At 36.3% G+C, this 13,382-nt stretch overlaps 1 protein-coding gene across 5 annotated transcripts in view; it reads right to left on the bottom strand.

Moving 5' to 3' along the window:
* Positions 1 to 13,382, bottom strand: part of crtc1.L (CREB regulated transcription coactivator 1 L homeolog) — a 71,806-nt gene that overhangs the window by 20,417 nt on the left and 38,007 nt on the right. For 3 of the 5 annotated variants that reach the window (XM_018256298.2, XM_018256290.2, XM_018256294.2), the window contains 4 exons: positions 10,160 to 10,203; positions 9,164 to 9,384; positions 2,565 to 2,704; positions 1,124 to 1,357 (listed from right to left, as the gene is read on the bottom strand). In XM_018256298.2, the coding sequence (XP_018111787.1) occupies positions 1,124 to 1,357; positions 2,565 to 2,704; positions 9,164 to 9,384; positions 10,160 to 10,203 (639 nt within the window). The remainder of the gene's footprint in view (positions 1 to 1,123; positions 1,358 to 2,564; positions 2,705 to 9,163; positions 9,385 to 10,159; positions 10,204 to 13,382) is intronic. The other 2 variants (XM_018256291.2, XM_018256304.2) reach the window with 1 other exon arrangement.

Raw genomic sequence — 13,382 nt, 5'->3', positions numbered from 1 at the left:
CGATGCCTAATTTGCATACAGCACCAAGTTAAAGTACAATGGACTTATATGAAGCAGCAAATACATTACACTACACAAGCCTGGGAAAGCTTCATAAAATAAAATAGAGTTGTTATTTTGCCCTATACATGTGCCCACTGTATAGTTTAGGGAAGGGGGGTACCCTCAAAAAAATGTACGATCTTTTTCAGCCTATCACCTTTAAAAAAGTAAAAGACGCCAGCGTTTTTTTCGACTTACAAAAAATTTCAACTTTTTTGAAGCAAGCTCTATTGCACTTCAGCCTGGTCTGAGGTGGCGAAGACAAGCAAGTCTGGCGCAAGAGGTAATGTTCAGTAAAATCCACAAGTTAGTGAATTAGCGTAGTTACATCCCTTCGCCATAGCGCAACTTCCCCTGACGTAAGGGTGCAAAGTAGCGCTAGAGTAGGTCCACTTTGCTAGCGAATTTATGCCAGCACCCGTTAGTAAATCAGAGAAGTAACGTAATGATGTCACGCTGGCTAATTTGCGCTACCGTTAGCCGCTTCGCGCTTTCGTGAATTTGCCCCTAAGTTTGTTCCTTGTGAGGCAGATAATTAAATTGCCAGTACACAGATAACCACCCTGCATAGCAGACACTCTCCTTTGTCATACTAATAGCATTAATTGCTAGGAATGCAATAAATTTAGAATTTTTGGATTTACCGAATTATCCACAAAAGATTTGCCGAAATAACCAACCGAACATGAACACTAATTTAAATTTGCACTAAATAAAAAAAAAATCAGATTAAAAAGAAAATGAATACCAACCTCATAAAAGAAAACACTTTATTTTGAACACAACATCCCCTTTAGAAGTATAATTTTGTATGAGATACAGTATGTGTGCTATTTTAGTATGAAGCATTGGATAATTATCTGTGTAACATTCATTGACATGCTGTCAGTGCACTCATTGTTTTACTAAAATTGAGGCAAACAGCCATGTAACATGAAAAAATGCTTTCCATTGCGAACGAGAATGTATGACAAATTACTCTCTATTTTCTAACAAGACTCACCACACATTCATAAACCAAAGTTTATCAAAGCAAATACTGTACTTACCATGAAAATGGCATGCATTAAGGTAAACTTACCGAATTAATATCCATAGCCAGAGATGATGGTGTCTGATTTCCTGGAGGTGACTGTGGAACTGTGGTGGATATAGTTACTGTAAGGGGAGGGAGCTGTGTTCCCCTTTGTAAACCAGAGCCCTGCATTAATGTGGTATTATGTGGCACTTGTGTCTGTTGCTGTGAACTTGGCTGTGTAAAAAATGTGTACGGGGGAAGCTGCTGGTCCAGAGACAAAGCATCCATTGCCACTGCCTGCAAGAAAAAACATTTGTGTCATTTTTAATGTTAGTAGATAAATAGGGGTTTTATTGAAATATTTTGAGCAATTATTTTGGGTATGACGCTTCTAGAAATAAGCAAGTGTTCTACTGCTCCAATTCCTGAACTGAAAACCATCAGATCACACTGCAGGTTTATGGTAGGGGTAGACAGGTTTGTCCAACTTTTTCATCAACACAAACAATTGCATTAGCATTCCTCTCTATGGGCCATGCACATAAAGCATTTTCTCCACAAGAATATCAAACCTGGGCAAGAAAGCTCGGACCTTTTTTTTCTGCACGCTATTGTGCATTGAAAGTTAGTGCAGAGACGGGAGGATTTCATTGTGGAAGTATGCATTTTTGTGCAAAATCCTCCCCACCTGAACACTAAAAGGCCAATGCCATGCCTCTCAATGCACAGTGATTTTAGAGCAGATGGAAGCGAATCAGTGGTTTCTCCCTAGCCACAGATTTGCTGACAGAGAAAACATCTCATGTGACATCTCTTTACCCTAAAGGTGCAAAAAAAAAAAGTGCAAGGAAATTAAGCCTATAAGTGATTTGCTACATAATAGCGCCTCAACCATATACAAAGTGTGACAGTAAACACAGGGGCTGCACTGTCTCTATAATATACTAAAGCAAATATACATACATACAGTGGAAATAAACATACATTAATAAGCAGTTTTATCACTATCCTTTACATAACATATTTATGCAGCACGTTACAGAGATGAGTTTTTTTTAACTTGTCACAAGAGACTTTCCACTGGGGGTTATTTAATTTAAAGGACAAAAAAGACCTAAACAGCTGGGGAGAACCATGAAGTAGTTACTCCTTAGTAGCCAAATTCTCTACATTTATTAATAAGCCAGCAAGCCTATTCTTTTGTGCTGCTCTGGAGTACATTCCTTCACAGCACTACTCCATCACATTTCCCCCCATCTCCGGGTATCCTTTGCACTGCCCTGGCTGGATATATATATGCACAGTACAACATTTTAGTTATATATTTTTAAAACCTTTTTTTTTTACTTTCTTAACACATAATATTTAAACAGTCATAATATTTACATATTCCTAAAAGCTGGTAGGGTGAATTATTTCATGAAGAACTGACTAAATTAACACCAAGTGAAATAATTCAGCCTAGCATCTCTTTAGGAATATGCTAGTACAGCAACTTCTATACCTGAGTAATAGGTGAAAGAGGGGACATAGTTGGAGACATCTGTTGTGACTGCTGCCTTCTGGATTCAGAGTTCAACGTAAGTGGACTTACAGGTGGCTGACGATGCTGTACTGATCCTGTTCCTTGCGTTGTTGTCATTCCTGTGTTACAAAATCCATATAGAAATATTATTATACAGAACTGCTTTTTCCTACCACTCATGTTTCCCAGTGCCAGCATGATGCATTTTGCTTATTAGCTGCCAATTAGATTATTATGACACCTGACTGAACAGCATTTTCTTTTCAAGCTAAAGCCTGTGATGCTACTAGAACTATATACTAATTTAGATTTCTACCAGGGAGAGGCAGGAACCACAGGTTAATTGGCTTTTACAGTCCATATGTATTTACTTTTACTTTTTTACAGCTTTAACTGGTACCCACTTTGCAATCTAATGTCACATATAAGATTTGGATTTTATTGAAGGTCACATTTAACAATTTAGTTGGAACGGTTTGGGGATTTATTCTGCTTTTATTTTTCTTATGACTTAAGTAACGTAAAAAAATTAAAGGCATTGCAGAAAGAAGATACATGACTATTCTGAAGTGAAACCAAGCCATTTATATTGTGTTACCTTAAAGATACATTACAATTCTGATATTCTGAACTTATTGAATCTGCCTCTGGTTGTGTGGCCCCAGAGTGGTTTCTTAATTTGCATTTACTGTAGAAGGGCTCAGTAAGGACATTTTATTTCCTCCTGCCTTTTTGATTTTTTTTTGATTTGCGCCCCTGAGGAAGACCCTTAAGGTCAAAACGTGTTGGGCTCACTTTCTTACATTTTTTTTGTTATTATTTTTTTGGGTGTGCTATCCATTACTTTGAATTCTTGTAAATTTTTCTGGAGACCCTTATGGGGAGTCACCTATGGATTAGCAACCCGTAGCTCAATCTAAGGGTGAGCGCCTTCTCTCTTTATTTTGTATTTTATTTCCTCCTGACTGAAGCTGTTAGCACTCAATGCTGTATGGCATGCTGCAGTTATACATACAGAATTAGCCTGGCTGCTCACTCCCGGTGTAGATACTACTGTGTGATTGTATATCTATATATATCTATATATATCTATATATATATCTATATATATCTATATATATATCTATATATATATATATATATATATATACACATACATACATACACACACACACACACACACACACACACACACACACACACACACACACACACACACACACACACACACACAATAGCATCATTAGCCAGAAATTACAAGACAGTTTTTTTTTTTTTTTTTAAACCATCAATTTGGCACTGCAAACAGTATATATTGCTGTGTTTTTGGGGCATTAAATATGAAGTTTCCCTCGCATTTATATTATTTATTTGGTTTGTAAACATGGGCCTCTAGGATCACGAGCATGACATATCTGCCAGTGGTTACCATGAAACATACCTTAAAAATATTGCTTGGTAGAATTACTGTATTAAAGGGAATGTCATTTGCTGGGAAGTCGGGCTTCAATTTGTTAGGCACTCCCCACAAACGCTAACTTTGTACTCCCGTGTATGCTCCTTTTGGCTGAAAACTGGCCTTTGGTATAGTCCTGGAAATACTGTAGCACTGTTTTGTGCGACTTCTCAGCAGTTCCTTGCAGTTGTGCACAGACTCTGCACATGCATAGTGGAGTAAAACAAACCACTGGAAAGTCCCAGAAGATAGCGGCAAAGTACTCACAAGAATATACTATTGGTCAGTGGTTATCAACCTCCCAGAATATTACACTTTGCTTGTCCTTTAAAGGAACAGTAACACCTAAGAATTAAAGTGTCTTACACTAATGACAATACAATGTAGTGTCATGCTGCACTGGTACAACTGGTGTGTTTGCTTCAGGAACTCTACTATAGTTTATATAAAGAAGCTGATGTGTAGCCATGGGGCAGTCATACAAAGTTGAAAAAGGCACAGTATAGTTCCTTTAATAAGGGTAATATGAACTAAATTCAATTACATTGCAGCTGCTATAGGGAGATATATAGAGGGGAAACATATGGGGCGTTGACCATGGATGAGTGCACAAAAAAAACAAGAGCTGTCTACTTTGTGCTACACCTCCATAGGTGCCCTTGTATTTTAATGTGAAAATAAGAAAAACTTTAAAATGGAGGATTTATTATTTAGGGAATCCCAGATTTTAAAATGTGGTGCATCACTGATTTTTGTAAAGCCACAGTTCCTACAACATTTAAAAGCATGATTGAGAAAAGGATGTTTAATTGCAACTTTGATCATCCCCAAAAAGCCGCAAGACCTGACCTTTGCATTAAAACATGGCAGGATGGCAAGGAAATGGATGTTTCCAAACAATACATTTTCCCAACACGATCCTACCAAACATAAACCATAGATTTCACAAATAAAACATTTTGCCTTAAATAAACTGTCCATCAAAAACTAACAAACAAGCTAAAACAGTAACAATGTGGTTAAACTGGTTTAGGTACTGTTTCATCTATTCAAAAAGGTGTGTTAGAAGTGAAGTCAAAGACTAATCATTCCTGTACTCATGTTTTGATGATTAGGAACAATAGTAAAGAAAATCCAAATATAGTGGCACATAAACATTTACCGGTAAAAGTATTTTTCTCAAATAGGTAAAATAAGTTTTATTCACTTATATCTTATTATGTTTGACAAAGACACATTGAGCAATTATTATTATTTGAATTTATAACGTTTTAGAAAACTGTTCAAAGTATTTTCATACTATATAGAAAGTTCTTGACTTTAAACAACAGATTTTTTTTTGGCAAAACTTAAATTTGGAACATTCTCATGTATGAAATCTATATGCTGTGCATCAATTATACCTGGAAATATAACTTACCGAGTAGAGAAATAATATTGAATGTATATGCTACGTGTGAAACACAGAGGTCATATTTTTACGAATATGCCAGTATAGTTTGGTTTACATAGAACAAACCTCCTGAATACCAAGAGAGAATTAAAGAACTGGAGCCCAAAAAATCAATTCTGGTATGGGTGAAATAATGTCTGCCAGGGGCATTTCTCTGCAAAAATAGTATTGTTTAGCAAATTTAAGTGCAGGCTCTATTATTCCGCACCATAGGAACAGCTTCCCACTGTCTTCCTCCGGCCATAATGAAAAATCCCCTGCGGCATGGCACACGCGGTGCTTCGTTTTCCGAGGAAACTCGGGCGACTTTGGAATACGAAGTGCTGCGTGTGCCATGCCGCAGGCGATTTTTCATTCTAGCAGGCGGAAGACAGGGTGAAGCCGTTCGGGGAGATTAGTCGCCCCAAAGAAGAGGCGATTAGTTGCCAGGCGACTAAATCTCCCCGAATCGCCAGGTGGGCCCTTACCCTAAGAGGTGATGGCTAGATGAGAGGAGATTACATACAGTGTATCCTAGAGGCTGAAATGAGAAGTTAAACTTTAAATCCTGTAGAAATGTTGTACTTATTTTATACAGGATTCAGTTCTACAATTCATTACATAGCATCCAGATGAGGTTATTATCGAATTGTGTAATGCTACAATAGGAAAAGTTTTAGTATGTAAATGTTTGTTCTGTGTTGTCTGAGTATAGGCTGAAAAACAGCAGTTATACTGTATGTGATAAAAGCACTTGTTTTATTGTTGGTTTATTAAGTTCTATTCCTTTTGAATATGGACTCTTTCCACCAAATTATACATGGCAACTGTTGATTTATGTTTTTTTAATTTCTAGTGGTTATTATGGTTTTTTAATTGAGAAACATGATAGAAACTTGTGCACGGAGTATTAAAAGGGCAGTATATATATTTTAGACATTCTTTTTTTTCTTTAATTATAATGACTAAAACAATAGACACAATGTATGTTCAGCAAAAGACTATCCATTGAACTAAGGTTCAAAAAGTGGGTATACTTCCCCATTAACATGGACGATGCAATTTGTGGATATAAGAATTCCAAGCATTTAACAAACAGGTCTCCCCATAGATCATAAAATGTTTAGATGTAAAGGAAAATGTTGGCATATCAGAAAAATCCACTGTACAGTAAACAAATATTCATCGCAAAACTTACCCCAACTGACCTTCAAGCTGTACTTTGATGTTTATAATTAAGAGCAAAATGGTTTATGGGCCAATGTAATAACAGGCACACATTTGCCCAGGTCTAGTAACCCACAGCAATTAACAAAAAGTTTTATTTTGAACAGGTAACCAGCAGAGCCCTTGTTATATATAATTAGAAAATAGCATCTAAACAAGCAGTCCAAATAGCAACTATTGATCAAATGTAGTTTCTAACCCCCTCCGATCTGGGTCCAGATTGAAAAAGTACTAATACATCTAGTAGGCTCTACCCTGAATGTGTGAGTTTATGCAACATGCCGTGTCTTTATGGGATTCAGACAAAAGGGCAGCTCATTTGGTAGCACCCCATAAGCCTGCCCTCTGCTCTGAGGCAATCCTGTCTGGATTAGAAATTATTTCCTTTAAAGGAAAACTTTATTCCCAAAATGAATATTTAAGCAATAGATAGTTTATATCATATTAAGTGACATATTAAAGAATCTTACCAAACTGGTATATATATTTAAGTAAATATTGCCATTTTATATCTCTTGCCTTGAACCCCCATTTTGTGATGGTCTGTGTGCTGCCTCAGAGATCACCTGACCAGAAATAATACAACTCCAACTGTTATAGGAAGAAGTGTGGAAGCAAAAGACAGAACTCTGTCTGTTAATTGGCTCACGTGACCTAACAAGTATGTTTTGTTTGGTATGTTTTTGTGCACCATGAATCCTACGATCCTAGGGAGCAGCCCTTATTTTTTAAAATGGCAATTTTCTATTTAGGATTACCAAATGGCACACACTAATAAAAAAGTATATTATTATGTAAATGGTTTTACAATAGCAGGGTTTTACAATAGAGCTTTTTGTAGAGACTTACATTGTTAATAGTTTCCCATTCAAACCATATTAACTACATTAGAGATTTGTACCAATCTATGGATAGATTGTCTTGTCTTTTGAACAAAAATTCCACCCACCTAGTACAGTATATAGTAACTAAACAAACAGCACAAATAATTATATAAAATGCTGACTTCGCCACTTCTGTTTCTATACTTTTGTGTATAGGCACAGCTCAATGAAAGCTGCAAAAAATAAAATACCTTATCAGATATGGTGGGAGAAGTAAGCAGCCCCCCAGTGCCAATTGTCATCGACTATGGGTAGCCAAACAATGAATCATGACATGCCCCAGTAAGCAGCAACCCATTTTTGTCAACTATAAAACCTTTTAGAAAGCACCATTATTTCAATCAAACAAAAAATGCAGGGAACAAACCACAAAGCTTTGCTAAATTGAGTATATTTTATGAAATAATTCAAAACTGAAAATTTACACTTATCTTCCACATTTAAGTAAAAAATACAAAATATGAATGGCAAGGGGTGTTCAGGACTCTATTACACCCATTATGTATATATTTACTAGAGAATGTAAATTGTAGTCACCCCAAAGTAAAATATTGCACATTCCTTTTGTTTAACATGCAAAATCAAGTCAGAATTCAGAATGAAATACATTTTTTTTTTTTAAAAAACAAAAAATGTATACAAAATAATCACACGCAGTGGCATAACTGCAGAGGAAGAAGACCCTGGGGGGCCCAGGATGTGTAGGGGCACCTAATTCATATACAATTTCAATAATTACTGGTAAAACAGGTTACCCTCTAGACATTTTGGGGGCCTGAAAAATAATTTGCTGTGGGGCCCAATAATATTTAGTTGTGCCACTGATCACACGGTGAGATTGGCGATGAAAATCCTAATTGCATTAGTCATGTTGGCACAAACAACATGAAACTAACCACAATGCGAAACTAAAGATGCAATAAACTCACCACAATAAAATTTTTACTTAAGTAGAAAAAATGTGAGTGTACACTTATGCACACAAACTAAACACACAGTGTAAAAAGTTCCTACACCCCCCCAAATAAAACATGTTAGTGTAAATAAAGTGTAAATTTAACAAGGGTTTTAGTGTAAAAAGTAAGTGTTTGCCATATACCTGGGTATAGGTAGGAATGCTAGCAGGGAGGGAGTATACATGGAGGGCTGTAGGATTTGAAGGACTAGCGACAAGTGGCCAGGGTGGTGCTGGTAGGGTCAGCAAACATGCTGTTTTTACATGTCTGCTGTTGTCTAGGGCTCTTAGAAGTTATGACATTGACTAGCCATCTTGAAAAGTAAAAGGACAAAAAACAAAGGATTTTGATATCACCCAGCCAAGGACAATCAAGACAATCAAAATATCCATAAAAAAATGTTTCAAATATCAACCCTATTATTTATTCACTACCCTTTTCTTTACACAATACATATTTTTTTTAAGTATAGATACTATGTAACATCTTCTGAATATCAAATCCAATTTTCTTATGCGTCAAAGCAGTACTTTTTTACAGGCATTTTTTATGGTATATACACAACAAAATGGCATGGTGCTTGTACAAAATCAACTGTACACATGTATGAGGATTATCCTTACCCTGACTGACAGTACCGATACCCAGGTGAGTTAAATTGCTTGCTAGGTTGCCGGTGCTGTTAGCGTTGCTCAGAGTTGGGAATGTGGATTCCTCAGGGTCTAATGGAATTGGTAATGGCGAAGGGAAGTGGATGTTTGTCAAGTCAGGCAGTGATCCGCCAGTGTTATGTGCAGCAGGGATCAGGCTCGTCGTATTATCCTGGTCACTTGACGGATATATGCTTCGTAGTGAGAGAAATGGGTTACACAATATTCAAGTGAGGCAGCAGAAACTAAAGAACCAGTAACACTATAAAAATAACATTGCCTTAAATACACAGAATAGCTAAAAATAATGAAATCTGTACATCAAAATATTTGGGATATAGGCCAAGTTGAATACAAAAGATGTGGTTTTGTTTGAAAATAGATATCTGAACACAGGAACTAATAAACATGGTGTAATAAAAACAAAAAACAAAATGCTGCCTAATATATGGGCAGACAGGAGGATCGAAATTTTGTTTGCTGGTGTAAATAAGTAAAATGCAGAGTATGACACACTGTAGTGTTAACTTGAGATAAATCTACATGCCTGAATAAAGCCATCATACAACAAAGAAAGACAGCTTTCTACATTTCACTGCCTTATGATATTTTGCCAAACAATGAAAAGTATCTGGTCAGCGATAAGAACTGCAAGTTTTATTCTTATCATCTGAAAGCATATACATATTACATTTTTTTTTTTTATTCTCATTAATCATTGAATTTTTTTAGCCTGAAAAAATACTTTCATTAGCAGTAAAAGGAGGTTGATATTCATTTCTACAACAATGACTCTGCTAGCAGAAATGTGCTGGTGGAGCAAAGGCCCGTGTGACATGAGCCTTAACTTCTTGAAGTGCATTTTTCTTGCTTCTTTTTATCTATAGTTTAAAGGTCATATACGGAAAGATCGTATAAACCAAAATGACCCAAATCTATTCTTTCAGTGTCACTGTACAGGTTACTTACTTGATTCCAGGAACTTCACATGACTTTGGCCTTGAAGATCCTGTCTAAAAAGAAAAAACACAGCATTCAGTTTAAACAAAAAGACCCAGCAATAAATAAATAAATAATAATAATAATAAAAAAATAAAAAAATAAAAAAATATATATATATATATATATATATATATATATATATATATATATATATATATATATATATATATATATATATATATATATATATATATGTATTTATTTCATATAGGCAGCCAAAACTGATATCAAAAAGCACTAGAGAGTCTTCAACTAACAAAGATCTAACGTGGGAAGTATGATAATGGACGACTTTTCTATGCATCTTATGTAAAAGCTTGTCTGTATACAATATCACAATCATTATAGTGTTTATAATTAAAACCTCTAGTGTTGCCACTAATTACTAAATAAAATTCCAACAAACACTGCTTAAACTGATTCACGCATAGAAAAGCATGGCAAACAGAAAAGACACAGAGCAAAAAACAAAAAATACTAAGTGCAAGCAAGTAAACATACAGATAAATACTGGTACAGGGTACAGTCAGGATTAGGGTTAGGGTTAGACTTGATACCAACAGCACACAAACAGTAACACCAGCACACAAAGCTGGGAGTTCACACAGAACCTGCACATGAAAAATTCAGATGGTTCAGGTGCTAGGAGAAATATTCAGGTACAGGTGCTAGGAGTATAATATGGATATGGTCTGGCCCCCATTTTGCCCTTTCTAAATAAAGGAATGATCATTGAGAACACAAAGTGCAGCTGCTATATACAGCATACTAACACAAATTATACATGTCCATACTAACTGAATAAATGTTTCTAACTTTCTTAGGCACTGTGGGAGTAGGAAAGGCATTCAGTTAGTGCTTAGATATTCTGGCACCAAAGGCCAAGTTATTAGAAGGCAACAGCGATTCTTTCCCCTGTCTTACATGAGCTCCTCCTATTGATAATGCATCTAAGACAGACTGAACTCTCTAAGGCTGATGGCATACGGTAAGATATAGTTAAATCTAAGCTACCGCGGGCAACAATTCTCCTGAAAAGATTTTCCATAGTATAACAATAAGATCGCAGCATGTAAAACCTGGCTTAATTGTGGGAAATTAATAGGTTTTACTTCATTTTATACTATGAAAAGTCATTTTAGGGAGATTTGTTGCTGCAGTAGCGTAGGTTTTACAGCAGGAGACAAGTATTACCTATGCCATCGCTTTAAAGAAAGAAAAACAAAGGGAGCCATCAGCAAAGAAGGTAGTCTCAATAAAAACTATAGCCATCTGTTACACTCTGATGCCATCAAAGGGGTGGAGTCTCCAAAACTGAAATGTTTTACGTGTAAAATGTACAGCAGCATGGACTGGTGAATTCTGCTGAATAATGTGCCACTTTGCATATAAGGATTAATTTCCTGCTAACATGTGCCTATTGGATTTTTAGGGTAATTTCACATGGGGCTGGGCAAAGTGCTTTAAGCTGATTTTCCACTGCCACCGTTGATTTAAATGATGTTGACACTTTCCAGTTTTTTGTCAAACTTACTTTCCCAAAAATAAAAAGTTTTGTCTCCTTGCCCACCCCACAGCCCCTACTGATCTCAGCTTTTATACCAAACCTTGGGTGCAGTGATTAACACATTAACAATGTAGTCAAGAAAAGCTAGTAGGAAAAAGTTTGTGCACCAGGTATAAATTTTATATTTATAATTATAATTTTTCCTATAAAAAAAACAGCAATGTATCATGGTCAATCAGTTTAAAGTGCCACTAAAACTTCTCTCAATTTGTATATGTCTAATGCAGTGATCCCCAACCAGTAGCTCTTGATCAACATGTTGCTCTCCAACCCCTTGGATGTTGCTCCCAGTGGCCTCAAACAGGTGCTTATTTTTGAACTTTTGGCTAGAAGGCACATTTTGGTTTGATAAAAAACCAGGTGTACAGCCAAACAGTTTCAATGTAGGTTGACAATCCACATAGGGGCTATCAAATGGCCAATAATAGCACTTATTTGGCACCCCAAGAAGATTTTTTCATGCTAGTATTGCTCCCCAACTCCTTTTACTTCTGAATGTTGCTCACAGGTTCAAAAGGTTGGGGATCCCTGGTCTAATGAATACATTAAAACACAATGGTGTAATTATTATTATTATTATACAATGATCCCATAGGCACACACTTATAACCCAGCAGCTTGGCAAAGACCTCATTTAACTGTGTAGCAAAATAAGCTGATGAACGAAACACGTTTAATATTTTATATTGTGAATTCAATCTGAAACACGTGTATTATACAGTACTACATGGTACTCATTAAAGGAGAAGGGAAGCTAACAAAGCAATTTATTGCCAATAGATTAGCCAAAATGGTGCAAGATATAACACTATATTTTTTCTGCAGAATGCTTTACCATACCATACCATAGTAATCAGCTCTAGACGCTCTCTGTTTGTTTAGAATAGCAGCTGTTATATTAGCTTGGAGTGATGTCACTTCCTGTCTGAGTCTCTCCCTGCTCACTCATAGCCCTGGGCTCAGATTACAGCAGAGAGGAAAGAAAAGGGATGGGAGAGGAGCAAACTGAGCATGCTCAAGCCCTAGCCCTGGAGGTTTATACACAAGCCCGTGTATAGACAATAAAAGGAAATAAATGCCTTGTTTCTTTTGACAGAGGACTCAGAGCAGCATTACTTTGGTTTACTGGTGTATTTATATAGACCTTTCTGATAAAGCTTACTTAATTTTAGCCTTTCCTTCTCCTTTAAGCCCAAGTTAGACATGGTTATAACAAAGCAAATGCAATATAAAGAGAAACCATAATAATTCAAGTTCCATTTATTTCTCCTTAATACTTTAGCTGTCATAGAAAATAAAACCTATGTTATATAGATGAAGTGGGTTCAGGCTGGTGCAACACCAGGCCCAGATATGTGGCAGGGCCACAAAGGCCTGGTTCTAGGGCGGCAAAATTTTAGGGGCAGCATGCCTCCCAGGCGCATTCCAAATTTGTTGGAAGCTCTGGTGATGCACTGCTGTTTAAAGTGGACCTGTCACCCAGACACAAAAATCTGTATAATAAAAGTCCTTTTAAAATTAAACATGAAATCCAATTTCTATTTTTTATTAAAGCATTCATAGCTGTTGTAAGCTCATTTAAAAATCTCAGCTGTCAATCAAATATTGTTTGCCACTCCTCTA

This window comes from Xenopus laevis, chromosome 1L, assembly GCF_017654675.1.
Source record: "Xenopus laevis strain J_2021 chromosome 1L, Xenopus_laevis_v10.1, whole genome shotgun sequence".
In the NCBI taxonomy this organism is placed as follows: Eukaryota; Metazoa; Chordata; class Amphibia; order Anura; family Pipidae; genus Xenopus; species Xenopus laevis.
This window is presented reverse-complemented; position numbering and strand designations above follow the sequence as displayed.